The 20,880-nt window shown below is 42.3% G+C and overlaps 2 protein-coding genes across 2 annotated transcripts; one reads left to right on the top strand and one right to left on the bottom strand.

The window, feature by feature from the left end:
* The first annotated feature begins 2,542 nt into the window (after nt 1-2,542).
* TUBB1 (tubulin beta 1 class VI) lies at nt 2,543-7,218 on the top strand. The gene is made up of 4 exons (XM_076352034.1): nt 2,543-2,940; nt 4,600-4,708; nt 4,898-5,008; nt 5,142-7,218. The coding sequence occupies exons 1-4, from the start codon at nt 2,884-2,886 to the stop codon at nt 6,212-6,214; spliced, it is 1,350 nt and encodes a 449-aa protein (XP_076208149.1). The 5' UTR covers nt 2,543-2,883; the 3' UTR covers nt 6,215-7,218.
* A 1,044-nt stretch (nt 7,219-8,262) lies between these two features.
* On the bottom strand, nt 8,263-9,491 carry ATP5F1E (ATP synthase F1 subunit epsilon). The gene is made up of 3 exons (XM_076351611.1): nt 9,361-9,491; nt 9,047-9,173; nt 8,263-8,404 (listed from the first exon to the last, which is right to left on the bottom strand). Exons 1-2 carry the CDS (start codon nt 9,390-9,392, stop codon nt 9,050-9,052), a joined length of 156 nt encoding a protein of 51 aa, XP_076207726.1. The 5' UTR covers nt 9,393-9,491; the 3' UTR covers nt 8,263-8,404; nt 9,047-9,049.
* Nucleotides 9,492-20,880: the final 11,389 nt, after the last annotated feature.

Raw genomic sequence — 20,880 nt, 5'->3', positions numbered from 1 at the left:
GGTGGCCTGTAGCCAGGCTTATCGCAAATTGAATAGGCTTTCTTCTCAACAATCTTTTCTGCTACTGTGAAGTTAGTTCCTCCCAAGCAAACCGTATTAAAAAAAAAAAAGTATCCCAGAATGCCTCCCTGCACATGCCTAGCTGCTGCTAGTGGGTACTGTGGTGGCATTAAAAAAAAAAAACCAAACCCAAAACCCAAGAAAAACAGAAACAAAAAACCCCCCAGTAACCAAAAAAGCCTGTCTTGTTTGTGGTCTTAGCTTACGCCCATCGCCAGGGCTTTGGTATCTCGGGCCCGCTCTGAAGGCAATGGAAGCAGTGGGCAGCCTGATAATAGACACTGCGGGACAGGCTGGTAATAGCTGTGCCCAGGGCCAGGCTGCTCCTAATCTCCACAGTGCCAAAAGTCCCTCGAAGCCAACCCTTCCGCCACTGCCGCCTCTTTCTCTGGTGACGCTCGCACCGCTAATCGGCAATAGCACATGCTCGGTGGCTGTGCCTGGGAAGCGCACTCGGGCAGTTAGCAGGCTTGAGGTTTCTCAGAGCTGAGGAATGACAGGCCTGCAAACAAAATCTACAGAGAAACAGGCTTTTCATACGCCAGGTTTGGTATAAGGACAGACTTGGAGGTTCACAGAAATGCAATTGGGGAGGAGAGGGAAAAGAGACACAAAACCGCCTCTGCTTCACAAAGCGCCTCAGGTACTTTGTGTCATGTGCCATAATTTTTAAGACTATAAGGAAGTGCTTCAGAGGAGGCACATGATTCCAGGGAGCTATTTTTAGCAAGAGAAAAACCAATGTTAAGTGATTGCATATTTCTTTCACTTCCCTTTTTTTTTTCTTTGTTTGTGAGATACTCTCAGTGAGTATATTTATTGCTGAAATTATTTTGCCAAATTTTTTTGGACAGCGAATTAGCATCTTCAGCCTCTTCATGAGTTGTGGCTATTGTAGATTAATACGTTGCATATTTTAAGTAGTATTTATTTAGTGTCAGTAGCTCTCTGACACATTGTGTGAATGCAGCTCCCATTCAGAATGCAAACAATTGAATGTACAACTCAGAACTGCACTATTACTTTTAGCTAAGCATAGTTGGAGAAAACAAATATGACGTGCATGAATAAAATGAAATTTGCTTTCAAAGTCAATGTCCGAATAACCTTTCCAGAATTTTGTCTTAGGAAATTGTAGAAGATAGCCACTGCCATTGTGGAAAATATCTACAATGTGGCAATGGAACATAACTGTTAGGTTGTCTTGCTGAGTAAACTAAACTGTTTAGAGAATACTTATTTTTTGGAAAATGATAAAACTATTGTGTTTTAAGGAAACAAAATCAATCTACCTGAATGTAAAGTCTTGCTTTTATTGCTCCCTACTGAGGACGGCTCATAGCTTGGCAGAGGATGACAGAATGTTTGCTAGCTACTTTTTTGCGATGCGCTTCTGGTGCTAAACTTTGTCTTAGAATCAGTTGTCTGTCCCTCCGTTGGCTGGTGGAAGAAGTGGGAGTCATCTGCGGTGGGGAAGTCTGGAATAAGCTGATTTTTCTTTTGGAACAATATGGAAGCTCAGAGATTCCTTATCTCTAGCAACCCATAAAGTGGTAAAGTAGTTTCAATGAGTCAAGTCCTTCCACTGTCATCTTCTTATACAAAATAATTTAAGGTGCTTTCCTAATTACAGTTCCTTTTCCTATCCTTAAAAGGAACACTTGCAAAGCACGGACAGTCATCTGACATGTAATAAAACTGCTATAAGGTTCCAGAAGACACTCCATTCTGGGTTTCTGTTGCTCAGTGATATTAGTCCTGTTTATCAGCAGGCAACACGACCGTGTCATGTTTTGCTCAGCCTCGCATCGTTTTCTTTAATGCAGTGAAACATTTCACACAGTGAACGCCATTATAGTTAACTTCAGTGGAACTGGGTTTTCACCTCTAGCATTTTCCTGGCAAGTTCTGAAATACTACATCTCGGATATAAGAAAATAAGAAATATTGGAAATGCTGTATTTCTTAATGGCAGGAAAGGAAGAGAGAGAAAGAGAGAAAGAGAGAGCGAGCATCTGTGCAAGTTAGTCACAAGTTGATTCAGATTTTTAGATTGCCTGAAATTGATGGATTCTTAGTAAATGTTTAAGGAACATGTATCACTGAGAGTGAAGTGTTATAATTTTGTTTTACAGAGTATTTTTTTGTTTCTGATCCTGTCCCCCTCCTTCATGCAGTTAGACGCTGAGAATGTTGCTTATTACTGAACTGCCAGTTTGCCTGGCGATGCGCTGAATGCTGCAGCGGGATGTGGAGTGAATGCAGCAGGAAGCTCCTGCTCAAAAGTTGTTATTGGTTTTGTTATGGATGTTGTCCTGTATGACTCATATGATGTTAAATTTTAAATTATGTGGCAGAAGCACAGGTACTTAGTAAATTAAGATTGCTCATTTTTGGCTATAATCTCTATATATGCGTATATATTTGTATATATATTATGTGTAAATTAATGAAACACAAATACAATGTGCACAGATATTCATGGATCACAGTTTGCTGCACAGAGAACTGGAATTAATTGTAAGGGGGTGCGTGTGACAATTTTCTTTTCCAAGCCACTCAGTAATGTACCTGTGCTCTTGTACCCCGTACACAGGCAGTGAACAGGCACGTTGCCTCCTTGTGCAATGCTTTGATGAGCAGCCCAGAGTTGCTGGCTACTCCCCTTGCCGGCTGAGTGACAGTCCCGCTAGTATAAAAAGGCCCCTTGGGGCGGACTGCGCTGTGTAGCTGATAGAGCAGCAGAAAGAGGGCTTGTTCTGGGGACTGCAACTAGAAAACCTGGGTTAGGTTGTAGCCACCAACAGGTCGAAGCTACACAAAATGCGTGAAATTGTGCATCTTCAGATTGGCCAGTGTGGGAACCAAATTGGAGCGAAGGTAAGGTCTCCTTTCAATATTGGTCATTACTAGTAAGTGCTATCAGTGGTAGCAGGTCAAACATCGTTAACGGATGGGGTCTTTCGGGGGGGACAATTACTTTGTTAACTCAATGGTAGGATGCATGGCATGTTAGCAGCGAATATGAGTATTTTGATGTGAAAGTCGTAAGATGGGCTTGCTCCTCATGCAAAGGTCAATGTTAAGACTATCAAAGAATGAAACATCTGCAAGAACTATGGCACAGTGATTGTAAGTGCTCCAGAGCATTCCTGCTGGGACTCACATTCCCGGGGCACTAATCTAGTCTGCAAAATACTGGGACAAGTGAAGGAGCCAGTAATTCCAGGGCTGCAGAGTTGTGATGCCAGTGCTTTAGTTCAGCCGTACAGCAGTACCTCTGCCACGTTACAGTCATTACTATGGGATTGTATTAGTCAACAGAATGACCTGTGCTGTCAGTGACCAATTAGCTTTTTTTTAAGAGTGGCACAAAGTGCAGTTAAGGATTCCTGCCTAACTGGCCTCCTGCAAGAGGTAGCCACGTCATTTGGAGTACTTTTGTGTAGTTCAAACACTGCCGTGCTGTTACTTAGAGAGAAGTCGCTCATTGCTGACTTTGTGTGCTAGGAGAAAAAAGAAAAAAAAAATTGCTTTTTGCTGTGTGGTGTCCATCTTTTTTTTTTTTTTAATTGATTAGTAGGAAGTTGTCAAAGAAAAGTATCTGAGTTAATTTGGGTCTGGGAGGTCTTTGAGGACGCATGATAGCTGCAAGATTGTTCCGTTGTGTTCTTCCTCCCACAAATCTCACCTTGAGTCCTTTTATTGGAACATGAAGCTGTGGATGGCCAGGGGATGTCATGTTAGACCCAGATAGTTTGAATGCAGCCGGTGTGATAGTTGAAAGGTTTATATTTTTTTTGTTGTTGACTTTGGCCTGGAAACCATTTATGTCTAATAAGACCTGTAGAAAAGCGCGCACACACTGAAACACCACGCACATATTGGCAACGGTGTATTTGTACACTCAAAATGAGACTGCATGCTAAACCAGAAGACCTTTAAAATTAAAATAGCCTGGTCATTATAGTGGGTGGGTGTGTCTACATTAACACTGCTGTGGCTGCTGCCTAGATAAGAGCCCCAGTACAAGACATCCATATGAATGTCAAGATAGGACGTTTAGGACCGACATCTGTTTGTGGAAAGCATTGCTCGCATACATTTGTCTGAGCCAGCTTTGCCATGCCACAGTCCCACTTGTGCATGACAGGCCTCAGAGCAACCCTCCCCAATCTGCACCCCCGCCCCCGACTTTTTTGTTAAGCTCATACCAACTAGTACCTGTGTTATTTAAACTAATATCAATTTTCCTTTACTATAAAGGGAACAAATTGAGGGTGTCCACCTCTTAGTGCGTGGATGATAGCTAAGCAGCACAAATGGTCTACTAAACTTTTCCCTTGAACTTATTTTGGGAGGGGGGAGAGGAGGATCCCCGCTCTGATCTAACACGTAAATGGCAAAACATCCCCCACTTCAGGCACAGTTCCCACTTCATGTGCAGTCAGGCATGAGCGCAGCAGAGCTGATGCTGAACACATTGTGCTGAAAAAAAAAAAGTCTTTGTGAGTGTATTGAACCTCTTTCCTTTTTCAGTTCTGGGAGGTGATAAGCGATGAACATGGGATTGACATCACTGGAAACTACCGTGGGGATGCATCGCTGCAGCTTGAGCGAATTAACGTGTACTTCAATGAGGCTTACTGTAAGTGCTCAGCACTGTTAGGGTGTTGGCAGAGCAATTTGCAGAGCCAACATGAAGGTTAAAATAAGTAATTTAAAAAAACATATATCCCCAAATCACTGTAGGTGGGTTGAATTTTTCAGGTAGATTATGAGCCTGTCTCTTTGACTTCTAACAGTAATTGTTCGCATTCATTTTCTTTTGTCCTAGCCCATAAATACGTGCCCCGTTCTGTCTTGGTGGACCTGGAACCTGGTACGATGGACAGTGTACGGTCTAGCAAAATAGGCCCACTCTTTCGACCTGACAATTTTATTCATGGTATGTACAGCATGCTGTCAGCAAACTAACTGGAGTCAACTGTCCCAAAAGGGCCTTTTAACTCCCACCTTTGTAGCCTTTAAAAATTCTCTTGTTAACTTTGTGGCTGTTCTTTCTGTAATTCTGTTTACAGGTAATTCAGGTGCTGGAAACAACTGGGCTAAGGGCCATTACACAGAAGGCGCTGAACTGATTGAAAACGTCATGGATGTGGTCAGGAATGAGTGTGAGAGCTGTGACTGCCTTCAGGGATTCCAGCTCATCCATTCGCTTGGTGGTGGTACGGGCTCAGGTATGGGCACGCTCCTCATCAACAAAATCAGAGAAGAATATCCCGACAGGATTATGAACACTTTCAGTGTTGTGCCTTCACCCAAAGTATCCGACACGGTCGTAGAGCCGTATAACGCTATCCTCTCCATCCATCAACTAATAGAGAATACGGATGAAACCTTTTGCATTGACAATGAAGCTCTATACGATATATGTTTTAGAACTTTAAAGCTCACCAATCCCACCTATGGTGACCTCAACCACTTAGTGTCCCTAACGATGAGCGGTGTCACAACCTCACTCCGTTTTCCTGGTCAACTGAATGCAGATCTGAGGAAGCTGGCTGTTAACATGGTGCCCTTTCCTCGCCTGCATTTCTTTATGCCGGGCTTTGCTCCACTGACAGCTCGAGGTAGCCAACAGTACAGAGCCCTCTCAGTGCCAGAGCTTACTCAACAAATGTTTGATGCACGCAACATGATGGCAGCCTGCGACCCTCGTCGTGGACGTTACTTGACCGTGGCATGCATCTTCAGAGGCCGAATGTCTACCAGAGAAGTGGATGAGCAGTTGCTGGCTGTCCAGACCAAGAATAGTTCCTACTTTGTGGAGTGGATCCCTAATAATGTCAAAGTGGCTGTGTGTGACATACCACCGCGAGGCTTGAAGATGGCAGCTACCTTTATTGGCAATAACACAGCCATTCAGGAGCTCTTCATCAGGGTTTCTGAACAGTTCTCAGCTATGTTCAGAAGAAAAGCATTTCTCCATTGGTATACTGGTGAAGGTATGGATGAGATGGAGTTTTCTGAAGCAGAAGGTAACACCAATGACCTTGTTTCCGAGTACCAACAGTACCAGGATGCCACTGCAGATGTTGAGGAATATGAAGAGGTAGAAGTAGAAGCTAGCCCTGAAAAGGAAGCACTGTAAAAACAATGGTAGTATCAAAACATTCTCTGAATGAGCCTGTTGACACTCACTAAAGAAAAAGCAGTAGCCATCATCTGCCTACTGAAAAGAACAATTTTCTCAATAATTTTTTCTCTGTGTCTGGCCAAAATGTATCCAATACAATGCTTTTGAAATTAAGGGCAGCTATGCTTTACTCTCCTAAACAACTGTTGACACTGAATCTCTCCCAAAAAAGAGCCACTGTGAAGACAAGTTGCCTCACAACAGCCTCTCTTGTAACGTATTCACTCCTAGAATATTATCACCAGACACTGAATGCAATATACAGCTTGTGTGGGCATATGTATCAGGATCATAAGCGACAGCAAAATATGCTATCAACTGATCAAATTTCTTTATTCTCAGGTAAACACAGTTTGTGTTTTGTTTGTGAACTTGTTACTGTTTTAGGAACGCACGCACATCTGTAGGGCAGATAGATAAAGGCAGTATCTGTTTTATTGCACACGCCACAGCCTGATCTAGAGCTGCAGACAAGTTCAGTTCCTTAAGTTGCCCGGAGAGGGGAGGGGAAACAACATGGGGCAAAAGACTGAATGTGTACATTCTTACTTTTTTTTTTTAAAGCAAGTACTTTAATAGTTCTATCACATTGCTGGCTTATATTATTGCAGAGCTTGTATTCATTATCACTGTGTGGTTTGTTTCTGTTTCAAACTATAGATTGAGTTATATTAGCATACAGAGTTGTGAACACTGTGTAAAAGTTTTGGTGTGGTATTTCCCCCCCCCCCCCCCCATGTACTCACTACTGTAAATTTTCTTCCTGTCATTCCGTACAGCAAAATGGATGGAACAGGTTGCAGCTAGTTAGATGTAAGTTCAATGGCAATCACTAAATCAAAAACATCTTCACTTCAGGAAAAAAAGTTTCTTGCCATTCACAGCCATCTACTTAAGACTGTATTTATAATACTCTTTAAAATAAATATTTTGTACCATTCTATAAAATACTTTAGTACATGAAACATTCAATAGACAAAAATCATAGTTTATCCTTGTAAGGACTAACTTTAAATTACATGAAAAAACTGAGCTTGTTTTATTATGCTCTTCGAAAAGAGAGTTTATTATACTGTGAAGAAAGTAATGCCTCACGTTTGCGTCAACAGCAGAAGTGTCTAGATGAACACAAACCTGAAGCCAACTCTGGAAGCATGCTGTACCCCTCCTGCGCAGTGGGACGGTGTTAGTCTTGCTGTGAAGACACGCAGCGGCAGGAACAGGCAAACACTTCCCTCACACCAAAACAGCCGAAAGCACAACTTCCCCCCCGCCCCCGCCCAGAGCTAATGGAGGGTCACCCTCCGTTCCTACCGTTTCCCGGTGAAAGCGTGTCCCTCTCCCTCCCAGTAAAGTGACAAAGCGGTAACAAGGAGGACAACTCACTCCGAGTGATCGGAGTACAGCCCAGGGATTTCTGTGCCTCCTTCCCCACCTCGCAGAGGAAGCCAGGTCTCCAGCTCCTGAGTCACTGCTCAGTGTTCCAGACGGCTCTGGAGGCGATTAGCTCCCGTGCAGCACATCCGTGGCAAAATATCCTGCTTCCAGATTAGCCTTAACGCTAAGCCTCATCAAATTGATTTTCACTGTTAGTTTTGTTCTAAGCACAAATGGAAGATGCACACCGTGATGACAGGGAATTTTAAAGCCAACAGCGTACCACTTCCAGCAGAGAGAACTGACAGAGGTATTTTTAATTATCGAAATGATATGCCTGCACTCTCCGTTGACATAGGTTTTAGTGAAGAAAACTTTTTTCCAAAATCATTAAAATGAAGTAGACAGAAAAGTTTTAAACAACAATTAAAATCTCTCACTCACTGATGTACCTGAAATACCAGCATGAAATCCAACGAGAGATTTGCCTTAAAAATAGACATATGTTGTTACTGAGTGGGAGACTGTGACAAAAACAGTCTTCTAGTTGAACACAAGTGAAAGATAAATGTCTCTGCAAAACAGAGTACTTTGTTTCAAGAGGAACAACGCTTTCCACACATTCATTTGTTTAACAGAAATTACATTTATTGGCATGCTGATTTACATAAAGAGGCAAGTTTTACAGTTAATGTGATTACATTATATTGCAGAGTCTTGAGCTTGCCTATAGCTTTGCTGTTGAGAGTATTCACCACAGATCAGTTCCTATGAGAGATTTAAAATACAAATTATTCGATTCAAGAATATCTACAAGGTATGCTTCAAACAAAAGGTAGTAATATTTAATCTCAGATCAGGAACAGAAGCTGTTCTACGTAGAACAGAAGAGATTTCAGCCGCTTGTGGTGTATGCCATGTCACAAAGGTGTAAGTAGCATCTATCTTTCACAGACAGCAGATAACCCTTACGCAAATAAGTCTGCTGATTAGGGGAAACAGTAGGTCAGAGGCTGTCTCTTGGCTTAGTAATGCGAGAGACAGGAAACCTATGACCACCACTACAGAAACTCAGCTGTTTTGCACAGGTCCATAACACCTCTGACCAAACCCCAAATCGTTCAAAGCAGGGCTAGATGGAGAGAACATCTTATTTTACTGAACTAATGAGATTATGCAGACTCCTATCCCACACGTAATCAGGATGCAGAGACATCCGCACCCAGTTGCACTAAACCAGTCAGCAATCCGCTCCAGTTTCACGCGTGAAGATCAGAGCCCGTTTTCCACATATAGCACGAAATGAGCCAAGCAGTTACAGACCGTCATTAGCCCGACTCACACTGGGAAACCAACACTCCTCGTATAAAAAGCTACAGTAAGGCACCCCAGCCCATTCAATTTACTTACGTTTTATTCCTTTTTGGGTTTCACAGTTTTCACAGTGGCCATTGCCGCCCTCTCTGCCTCTGCTTTGTACTGAGGCTTCATTGCCGCTCTCACAACCTGGGCGCAGATCTGTGAATACCGGATGTAACTACAGACAGGAGAGAAACGCGGGGCGAAAGCGAAGGTGAGACTCAAACGCGTCCCAAAAGCTCCTCCACCCCCTCCAGAGGCACCGCTGTGACCCCGCCAGCCCGCCCTGCGAGGCCCTCGCCTCCGGCCGTAACAGCTATCGCAAGGAAGTCGCGAGAGGAGCCTTGTCGACGCCAGGCGGGTACCTGAGCCCGGCCTGCCGCCAGTACGCCACCATGGCTGCGGGCCGCGGCTCCGAGAGAGACAGGGGCGAACGGGCGGCTCCGCTCCCGGGCAAGGTCAGCGCCCACCGGAACGGGAAAGACCACCGCGCTGCGTCCTAGCCAATCAACAAGCAGGAATGATCCCTCCGCCAATCGGAATCCGAATTACCTCAGGGAGGCTGACCAATGGCCAACTACCCAGTCGCCCCTCCAGTCACAAGCGCTCTCCTCTGGCAGCGACCAATCAGAGGGCTGAATAAGGCACGCGACTGCCGGCCGTTCCTCCTGAGGAGCCCCGGCCGCGGCCTCGCCCTTTCCCCTGCGCCGCGGGAGCAGAGCGCTGGCCCGGGGCAGGGCGGCTGGAGGCGTCCCGGCCCCGCTGTGCTGTCCTCCCGCAGGCACAGGGATATGGTCCGCACCACGCCACACTGACGTGTTTCTCCCAGTCGTGTCGTGTGTGTGTGTCACCGTAGGAACTGTTTGGGAAGGCCTCAGTTCCCCCGCCGGGTGTGGCCAGCTGGCACCTGTCTCGGGGGTCCAAAAAAGCGTGGGTGTGTGGGGCGTCTTCCGTGATTCAGAGCCGGTAATTTGCCAGAAACACAAACACTACTACATGTCAATTACCTACAGAACAGGAATTAAAGCCTGACTCTTCTATGAGGCTAATGGCTAGTTATATAGCACTTGGGTTAGGTACATATTCACTCGTTCCTAAGTAGTACTGTTGTAATCTAAGAATCCAAGCAAGTGGTTAAAAGCATGGTTTTTTCCACCTGTCTACACCATCAGTTCTTAGCTTCTAGATACGACTGTAAAGAAGAAAATGGTTTACAAGCATGTGGAGCCAATGATTTTTATAACACAGACTCTCTTCAGTTTGGGGTTTTAATCCGTGTGCGGGCAAGCTGTGCCATATTCCGAGTTTCACCCTGTTGCACATGATGCCTTGGCATGGGATTCTTTTGGATATAAGGCCGTTTATGCATACATCTGAAATTATATTCAATCACCTGCTTTAAACAGATTGATAAAAGACAACATAGCAAACTAGAAGCTATCATCATCTGTCGACAGTTGATGGAAAAATAGACAATTTTCCATATGTAATAAGCACAAAGTTATGAGACGACTGAACTCATGTTTGATAAGGAATCAATTTGGTCCTAATCCAATGTTCATTTAAATAATTAGGACTAAGAATTTAAGGAGATTATGGATTGGGCACTTAAGTATGTATACCTCTTCTCGCTGTTGCTTCTGTCCAGAGCCAAACCACATCACAAAAGAGACAAGAATCCTCCAGAAGCTGCACAGGCCTTGAGGAAACGCTGGTGCCTTTGGTCCTCCTTGCAGAGAGGCTTTGTGCCTTGCTGCCGGTTTTTGTATCTGCTGAAGTGCAAATCCCTGGAAATCACACAGTGATTTCACATCACTACACAGCGATGTTTTCGCTTACAGTACAGTTGTAAAGCACAGAGCAATTTTCAGCTTTATTAGAGATCTCACTTAGTCCAGAGCCACTGCAATTAACAATCCACACATCATAATGTCAGTAAAGATCCAGCAGAACAAAAAGAGCAATTGTTCACCAGATATGTTAGAGTCTGTCTCCAGGATAGCATATGACAGTAAGAGAAGATTGCCTGTTAGTGTAATGAGTAGGAACACCAACTGGGAAGAAAGAGTGGGAAGATGGGAAGAATTTCCTGTCCTTAATTTGCCTACTTAATCACTCTACTGCGATTACTGAAGAAGACTCTAGTTAGTGCCAGTTGTGATGACATTTTGAAAGCGGACACTTTAGGATGCTACATTACACTAGCTCCTTCCATCTGGACCAACGATTTGTGATTTTTTTTTTCTATTATAACTGCTAAACGATTTTGCTCCTATTGAATTTGGGGCTCATTTCTAAAATCCATGTATTACAATCTTTCCTACTTAATTTTAAAGCAATAACTAGTATAAATGAGGCAGAAAATAATTCCTATTATTTCATGCATTTATTTCCTTATTTATTTTTTGTGCAAGCCATTTTTGTCCTCCTAATTTTGAGACATACATGGCATATTGGAGCAAAGCTTTCCAACTTGTAAAAAATTAAATCAGTTAAAAAATGTGTGTTATGACAGGCAGCATTTTTAACACAGAAAGGGTGCCAGTGATACGATATTGAAACAAAACATACTTGTTTTCTAAAAACCCAACTATAACAATGATAAGAAAAAGATACAAGAAAGCACCAAAGATTTAAGGAAGGCCCTCTCTGCTACCTTTGCAACATATTTGATGCAACACAAGTGACTGCACTACTTACATATATTGATAAAGGGATGTTACATACAAATGCTGTTTTAGTGGTAACATCTCATGATTTGATAGGTAAAATAATTATCAGTAAGATTATTTAAAGCCTCACGGGCAGCCCAGGCCACAAATACGGCTTGGCAGAAAAAAATTACGCTAGCAGAGATGGACATCTTTCTTCCAGCTACGTGTCCCTCTATTCCCGCCCCACACCTTTTCCGATTCTTCTCCCTATCCCCTGTTTCTCACCTGCTCTTTTTTGTCCAGTTTTCTTTTCCTACCACATCTTCTCTCTCTGTACCTCCACGTGAAATGCCAGCACTTCTGTGCAATGTACTCAGATTTAAATCCATAACGGAGATACACAACTTGGATGCAATTATTTGCATGTTTAGCTCTATTTACTATTTGTTGATCTTGAAAGATAAAAATTCAGCATGAATTAAAAAAGGTAAACCTTTGGGAGAGGTACCGTGCTGAGCCAGAATGAAAATTAGATTAGTGACAAACTGTGCTCTACAAAAATTCCAGAATGTATACTGATGTTTATGCAGCTGTAAACAAGGCACCATTATAGATTTGTATGACCTGTTTTCATGCCCAGTTCTGTTTAGATGCTAGGACATATTTGCAAAGCGCTAAACTTTCCTCAGATAAGAACTTTCAGAAACAGAACTTAGGAAAGAGCACATAAAGGAGGAAACTTTAGAAAGGTATAGAGAGGTTGCAGAGAGAAAAAGAGGTGTGTTAAGAGAGTTAGATGCAGAGATCAAGAGCAGCTGAAGCGGTGCGATTAGCAACATCCAGAAATGTGAGAGTGGATAGGTCTGGGGAAACTAAAGATGTGAGATTAGAAATGTCCAAAGAAACTGAGGAAGTGAGGGAAGAAGCAGCCTGAAAGGTGAGATTGGAGACATCCAGAAAGGGTGTAGAGATGAGATTAGAAACATCCTCAGGGGTTGATGAGGATAATTCAGAGGAGCCCTGAAACATGAAATAGTTAAAATCGGTGAGATCTAGTGATTCTGAAGAGGCTGAGGAGGTGTGCTCTGAGAGACATAGTGAGGATGGAGGGATTGTACAGGAAAAGTCCAAGGAAGCTGAGGAGGTGTGACTGGAAACATCTAGGGAGGGTGAAGACGTGAGACTGGAGAGGTCTAGAGAGGGTGAAGAAGTAGGACTGGAGAAATCTGGGGGGGGTGAAGAGGTGAGACTTGAGAGATCTAAGGAGATTGAAGAGCTGTCAACAGAGAGATCCAGAGAGCCTGATGAAGTGAGACTTGATAGGTCCAGTGAAATCGAAGAGGTGAAACTGGAGCGCTCCCAGGAATCTGAAGGGGTGAGACTGGAGAGCTCTAAGGAGATTGAAGAGGAGGTACTGGAGAAGTCCAAAGAGCCTGAAGATGTGAGACTTGAAAGGTCCAGAGAAGATGAAGAAGTAAGACTGGAGAATTCCACAGAGGATGATGAGCTCAGACTGGATAAGTCCAAAGAATCTGAAAAGGGGATTTTAAAGAGTTCCAAGGAGGCTGAAGTCTTGACACTGGAGGGGTCCAGGGAGGCCAAAAAAGTGAGACCAGGTAGGTCCAGGTAGATTGAAGAGATGACACTGAAAAGCCAAGTAAATCCACAACATGACTGGTGTTAAATCAGAAGTATTTTAAACTAAAGATCTCTAATAACATGCCAAAACAAAAAGACATAATGAACCCAAATAATACTACTTTTGAAAATAACTAACCATACAGTTTTAATCTTTATGTCTCTCAGCGGTTTCTTTTATGGTGCAGAAAACTCTAGTAATAAGAGCTCACAGACTTATTTAGAATATTGCTCCTTCACAGAGGACCAGTACAGAAGTACAAGTACAGAATAATACAAACAGTAGCAGACTTTCTTCTGTTCTGGCATGTCTCTCCTTGTTCAACCAGATTTTAGCATCTATGATAGCCTGACAAAGAATATCCTCCTGTCAAATGCCATCTCCCTGTCCTGAAGGTCTGGAATAAAATAACGGTTATGTAATAGAATAGAAATTAAAATGGTTTTGTTCTTGTTTTCCAGATACCATAGGATATTCAGATACTAGGCTGCTAACTGGTTATGGAGAGAAATTTAAAAAAACCCCAAAACCACCACAGTTGTAAATGGCAATTACAAGTCAAACTGGGCCTCTGACTATAAAGGTATGAGGGATTATTTCCTTTTAATTCAAAACATCTAACTAAAAAATGTGGATCTTCCTGATGATGCTAACAAAAATGGCAAAGAAAACAGTATTTTCCTCTGCAGCCTGTGCAGGATTTATTTTTGGAAGCTAGCAGTATGCTAAACTGATTCTGTCACTAAGAAATAAACATTTCAGCAACATTAGTTCTACTTGTTTTTCCGGTAAAGAGAGGCCTTCTTTTATTTTATTTTGTACCTCTGGACATAAAACCTGTACTGTAGTAACAGTATTTTTAAATTTGTGGTTAGTTTGAATTGTTTAATAAAAATATACTAAAGAGAAGTTCTGATAGAAGGCAGACATCTAATTAAAAAAGGAACAGAACAGCTTATATTTCAGTTCATAAAGGTGCATCTAATTATAGTATGAGTAGATCAAGAGGCTGATCTACAGCTGCCTTCTCTCGCCTCAAGACTGTGCTGCAAAGCAGAGAGTAGTTGAAACCAGCTGTTGTCTTTCCAGACGTAGGCACAGGAATGCACATGAAGTTTTTCAGAGAGTCATCGTAAAAGTATTTTATGGACCAAGAAAGTGAAAGATAAGATACACACATACAGGAGGCTGCAGCTTCTCAGGTGAATACACCCACGCTTTGCCTGTGTTATTACACAACTGATGTCCAGATGCGAGTATAATGGATTTAACATAATCACCATGGGTGGAACTCCCACTGAGGTCACCTCTTAACTGAAGCAGGTGTCTGCTGAACATGGACTGAAGTTGACAGGAATGATGTCTTACTATGCAAATATTAAAATTGTGGGGATTTAGCACAATGCAAAAATTACCAGACCAAAAAAAAGCTGCTTATGTACCAACGATGAGACCTGAAATGGTTCTTGAATACACTTAATATTTATTCATAATGCATCTGTAATTTTAGAGCTCATGCAACATGGTTGTAATTCTATCAAGAATACAATGTTTATAGCTCAAAAGGCAAAACAAATGAATTTTTCTTAACATGCATAATTTGTGATTAAATTACAAGTTTGCTTGCTGACCTATATTCTTAATAAAACAACAAAAATAATTAACCCCTTAAAAAAACCCCCACGTTGCTATCTAACAACACTATCATTTTGTGACTGACTTTATCTTTCTTAAAAAATTCTCAAGTGCATTGTACAGGGCAGAACAAATAATTATACAAAAGGCAAATGACAATACAATAAAAAGCCAGTATCAACATGATTTCCCACAGACTGTAAATTCCATCATCCCTTCACTGTGTTCCTTCTGCCTTAATTTAAAATGGCAAAGTTATTGCACATTTTCCTATGAACTAACACTGTCAAGAAACATGGAATTATGGCCACTACTCTATAAAATGTACAGGTCAGTAATAATGTTTCCTACCTTTGATAGCTGTGGATTTATCTCCTTTCTCTGCCTGTGTAAGCCCTATTGGGCTGTGCTGGTAAAGCTCTGCTGTTCTCTCTGCTGATGACCCTAATCTGTTCTACAGCTACTGGAAATCATGTCATGCTGATGACAATAAGGGTCATGTCCTATTAAATCTCCTCTTGGCTAAATACAGCACTCAGCACAGGGCACCAGCAGAAAACATACTCTGAAATCGGCTCTAATCTTAAAATACAGTTGCAGTTCTGTGCTGTTTCCCTTTACAGGACAACATTTTGAAGGTTAGCTGATGAAGCAGATGAAGACATTAATTTTTAACTTTTGGACACCTGGATTCAAAGGAAAAATAATTTTGCATTGTCATCCAAGTTCTCAGCTGTCCATTCTACAACATCTGGCATAAATAGTCTCTGGAGGGACCCAGGATCTGCAGGGCAGGATTCAGGTACACTCAAGTTTTAAGAATCTTGTGCATTACTTCCTATTTTAATGTGTTTAATAACTTTTGTTAGCTATGTTACTTTTTAAATGTTGTTATGATAAAATAGCTTGATAATGTAAAACATTCTGTCCACAGTTGATGATAGTATTGAATAAATGTTTTAAAAACACCTAGGTGACATCAATGGCTAGAGCCTGTTTTCAGACATTTTTAAGTCTCATAGGTGCTTACGCTTCTTTGAAAGACAAGGGAGACTTAGGATGCTAGGTAAAAAAGGGCCATTATTGCATCTCACTTTGCAGATAGGGAAATAACATCATCGTAGAATCATAGAATCATTTAGGTTGGAAAAGACCTTTGAGATCATCAAGTCCAACCGTTAACCTGGCACTGCCAAGTCCACCACTAAACCATGTCCCTGAGCACCACGTCTACACGTCTTTTAAATACTTCCAGGGATGGGGACTCAACCACTTCCCTGGGCAGCCTGTTCCAATGCTTGACAACCCTTTTGGTGAAGAAAGTTTTCCTCACGTCCAATCTAAACCTCCCCTGGCGCAACTTGAGGCCATTTCTTCTCGCCCTATCGCTAGTTACTTGGGAGAAGAGACTGACCCCCACCTCGCTACAACCTCCTTTCAGGTAGTTGTAGAGAGCGATGAGGTCTCCCCTCAGCCTCCTTTTCTCCAGGCTAAACAACCCCAGGTCCCTCAGCCGCTCCTCATAAGACTTGTCCAGACCCTTCACCAGCCTCGTCGCCCTTCTCTGGACACGCTCCAGCACCTCAACATCCTTCTTGTAGTGAGGGGCCCAAAACTGAACACAGTATTCGAGGTGCGGCCTCACCAGTGCCGAGTACAGGGGCACGATCACATCCCTACTCCTGCTGGCCACACTATTTCTGATATAAGCCAGGGTGCTATTGGCCTTCTTGGCCACCTGGGCACACTGCCGGCTCATGTTCAGCCGGCTGTCGACCAGCACCCCCAGGTCCTTTTCCACCAGGCAGCTTTCCAGCCACTCTTCCCCAAGCCTGTAGCGCTGCAGGGGGTTGTTGTGACCCAAGTGCAGGACCCGGCACTTGGCCTTGTTGAACCTCATACAGTTGGCCTCGGCCCATCGATCCAGCCTGTCCAGGTCCCTCTGCAGAGCCTTCCTACCTTCGAGCAGATCAACACTCCCGCCCAACTTGGTGTCGTCTGCAAACTGAGGGTGCACTCAATCCCCTTGTCCAGATCATTGACAACGATATTAAACAGAACTGGCCCCAATACTGAGCCCTGGGGAACACCGCTTGTGACTGGCCACCAACTGGATTTAACTCCATTAACTACAACTCTTTGGGCCCGGCCATCCAGCCAGTTTTTTTACCCAGTGAAGAGTACACCCGTCCAAGCCATGAGCAGCCAGTTTCTCCAGGAGAATGCTGTGGGAAACGGTGTCAAAAGGCTTTACTGAAGTCTAGGTAGACCACATCCACAGCCTTTCCCTCATCCACTAAGCGGGTCACCTTGTCATAGAAGGAGATCAGGTTGGTCAAGCAGGACCTGCTTGACTGTGGAGTAGCACCCTGCTTCCATTGGTTCTATCTATTCTTTCACAGGAACAGCAGGGCGATTGCTAGCTTGCTGAATGTCCCTCAAAACTGGCAATTATAAACAGAGAAAATAAACTATATAGAGTATCAGGCTAAGAAGGTAAAGTGCTTCTAGTACTTCAGCTAGATCATTCAGAACATGACACGACTATAAAATATAAATAAATTCTAAGTATGGGTTCTGATACATGCTTCCTTACTCACAATTTCACAACATACCTACTAAATTTTGTTGCAGCTGCCATATGTAAATGAGTTTAAATCTAGATAAACCAAAGCAGTTATCTCACAGGTAAATAATATCTACATAGTCCCAAAAAAACCATTAACAAGTGCTCACCCAAATGATGCTACTTGCCACGTTATAAAACAAATTTCTTACCAGAGTATCCACAAAGTTGAACAGGCTCTAGGAATACTGAGGTTCACAGCAGGGGCAATTGTTTCATTTAATTTGGTGTAAAAAGGATTGGGTACATGATTAGGAAAATATTTACTACATATGTTGTTCATTTTATTATATTCTAGCTGATATATTCAGCTAGATATTATATTATCTAGCTGATACTATTTTTTTAGTTCAGCGTTTTTAAACTCTGATTAAAGGACTGTCAAACCTTTCCGGAGAAAATGTAAAAAAGCCATCTTGTATTGAACTTCTCGTGATATGTGTCTGAGAAGACTTTAACTTAACAATGTTACTGTTTTACAAAACTGTAATTTTTTTGTTATAATAACATAAATTGTTTACAGCACCAAATACTCTTTCTAGTAGATGCAATATGAAATTATTGTAATACACAGTGCAGAGGCAATGTAATTTCAGCCCACCTTCAGCTTCCTATAGATAAGGAGATCCTCCATTTCTCTTCTTTCAGTGTGTCTCACCTTGCTGCTGGCTGCATAAAGATTATATCACTTCTCATATTCATGTTTTTTTGGCTCAACAAAGGGTGTGAAGACCACTATCTTCAGTGCAAGGGAAGAAGTAGGACAGCACAGCCAGGAAGAAGAAGGCAGGCAGACAGACACAGGACCGTTTCCTTTCACTGAAGGTAAGCAATTAGTTCAGCTTAGTTGTAACATGTAACCTCACCTTTAGAATAATTCAATTTTATGGCAACATATAAAGCAAAGCTATCAAATTATTTGAGAAAGAAATGAACAGGTCCTGTGCAAGTGAAAAAATGACCTTCACCTTGAGAAATGGAAGGATTCTAAAATGACTCAGTGCTTTCACACAAGCTCTCTTTACTGGCAGTCTTCAGTTCTTCTATAAACGTGAACCTCAACAGGATGCTGATCTTTCCTTTGAACCAACTATCTGTCAATGCTGGGGGCTTTGAAAGGTTGCAGTTACTAGACACTGGGTGCATAGTTTTACTGCATGTGACATTTATTGGAAATATGCTAGACTGCACAGTTTAACTGCAAATATAGACCACAATAGACAGATCAGCAATGTTGTAGGAAATGGTGGTTAAAGTTTTTTCTGTTTTTTCCAACACAACTGGTTTACATTTATAGTTAACTGCTGTATGACTGAACAGGTGCTGACACCCATTGTCAGCAAGAAGAAATACTTCTCAGGTAAATTAAGCCTTTTAAAAAGTACTTCATTTCTATTGCTGACTGAAGAAAGTGGTATTATTTTAGTGTTCATATAGATGCAAGTTGTTACAGTGTCACAGTAAATGTAGGATTTTGCTTTCTTCCATGGTAGCAGCTTTCATCATTTTAGATTGTCAAAAGCAGTACCTTGCAGAACACAGAGTAGCAGGCAGTTACCAAGGTGCACAAACACAAGTCTTTAACAAGTTTATAGTGCAGATGGGTACGTGGAAGCTAGACAATTAATGTAAAACAAGTTAATCCATTATACTGCTGCTTTAGCCATCCCAAGCCTGTTTAAATCAAGAAGTGAAGGACAAGGTGAGTGTAATTTACAGTGAAAAAAATCTTTACTAAGTTAGCACCAAAATCCCACCACCGGTATGGCCAATTCTTATATCAAGTCTGAGGAAAAGTAATTTTCGCATTCCTTGTTTCAACTTACTTTTAGATACAAATCAGGTAAGCAGTTTCATTCAGAAGAGTATTTCCATAGGCATATGGCTACATCCATAAAAATATTTGAGAATTCAAGAGCACCGTGTTTCCATTAGAACCAGCAGATGATGCAAGCGTTCAGTCTCAACGGAAAAGGGCATTAAGCTTGCCAAGACCTCAAACTTCCAGCTACTGCAATTTAAACTTCTGGCTTTAAATTAACTGTAATAGCATTTCTGGATGCAACTTGCTTTAGAAGGATGCTTTGGAGACTTATAGCATGTCCCTCCTCCTGGCAGACATCCTTAGTAGTCGGGTTGGAGTACTTAAGGGTCACAGGAACATGAGAAAGTCATCCAAAATAATTAAGACAATGAACAGCAAGGAAACCTAATGATTTATTACTGAAAACTTCAGAAGGTGAGCAGTGAGAACAAAAGATTTAACAGTGCCATCTTAAAATATTCTCTAGGCCACTGAGCTTTGGATCTAAAGCTTACTCACTTCTGTTCTATTTCTCAGCAAAGTTATATGGGTGAGTTTGAAGTTTTACTGATTTAAAAGCCTAAATCTGCCGATAAGGTAAAACATGAATCCATTTAGGCAAGCTGAAGCAGGTAGGGATCCACCAGAGACCACATCACCGATTTGTTCACACCACATTCCTCCACCTCTGCCCCTTCTGTCCCCTCCCCTCCCCTCCCCTCCCCTCCCTTTTTTCTTTCTTCCTGGTCCTTTAGTTTTGTCCCTCCAGCTGTAGCTCCTTTCTCTTACTCACCTTCATTCCTTCTAACCACCAGAACACAGAGCTGCTCTGCACCACCTCAGGTCACACTCACTGCAGTATCGGTGCATTCATCCATAGCATTCGACATTCATCAGGGCATTGCCAGCCATGACACAGCCCTGCAGTGCACTGCGAAGTTGATCCACAGAGAACATATGACTTGCTGAAGTGGCTAGCGAAGAAACCATCTGAGTACGTATGCGTACCGAGCACAGGGCAGGTATCTACTTCCTTCTCCTGTGATGGGACAGCACATACTTTGTAATTGCTGCACACACAGTCTCCCGCTCCCTGTGAAGCAAAGCTTCTTTAGGTGGTCTCCTATTGTGAGAGTTGTGGGTAAACAGGCAAGCTGTTACATGACAGTACGGAGCTAAACATTTTGTTCTCTTCTGCTCTTAACAACAGTGAGCGTTAGATTCCATATGCAGAGACACATTCCTTAACGGGTAAATTGTAGCACACAAACCTTGGTCCAAGTAGACTGAAAATCCTTCCACAGGATCTAGCGAACTGTGAAATCTGGTCGCTAGTTAATGTGTCAGATTTGCAGAAAAGCAGTTATTAAGACGCAAAAGAGACCACAGCAGCTGTAAATGTGCATTTTAGGATATGCATTTCAATAAAAGCAGCTATTAACTCCAGAGTATTTCTTCACCTTCACCCTCCGCATTTTAGGTTACTGACCTAGCAGTTAAAAAAATGAAATAGAAAGTTACAGGAAC

The sequence above is a fragment of the Aptenodytes patagonicus genome, chromosome 14 (genome assembly GCF_965638725.1).
Source record: "Aptenodytes patagonicus chromosome 14, bAptPat1.pri.cur, whole genome shotgun sequence".
Classification (NCBI taxonomy): Eukaryota; Metazoa; Chordata; class Aves; order Sphenisciformes; family Spheniscidae; genus Aptenodytes; species Aptenodytes patagonicus.
This window is presented reverse-complemented; position numbering and strand designations above follow the sequence as displayed.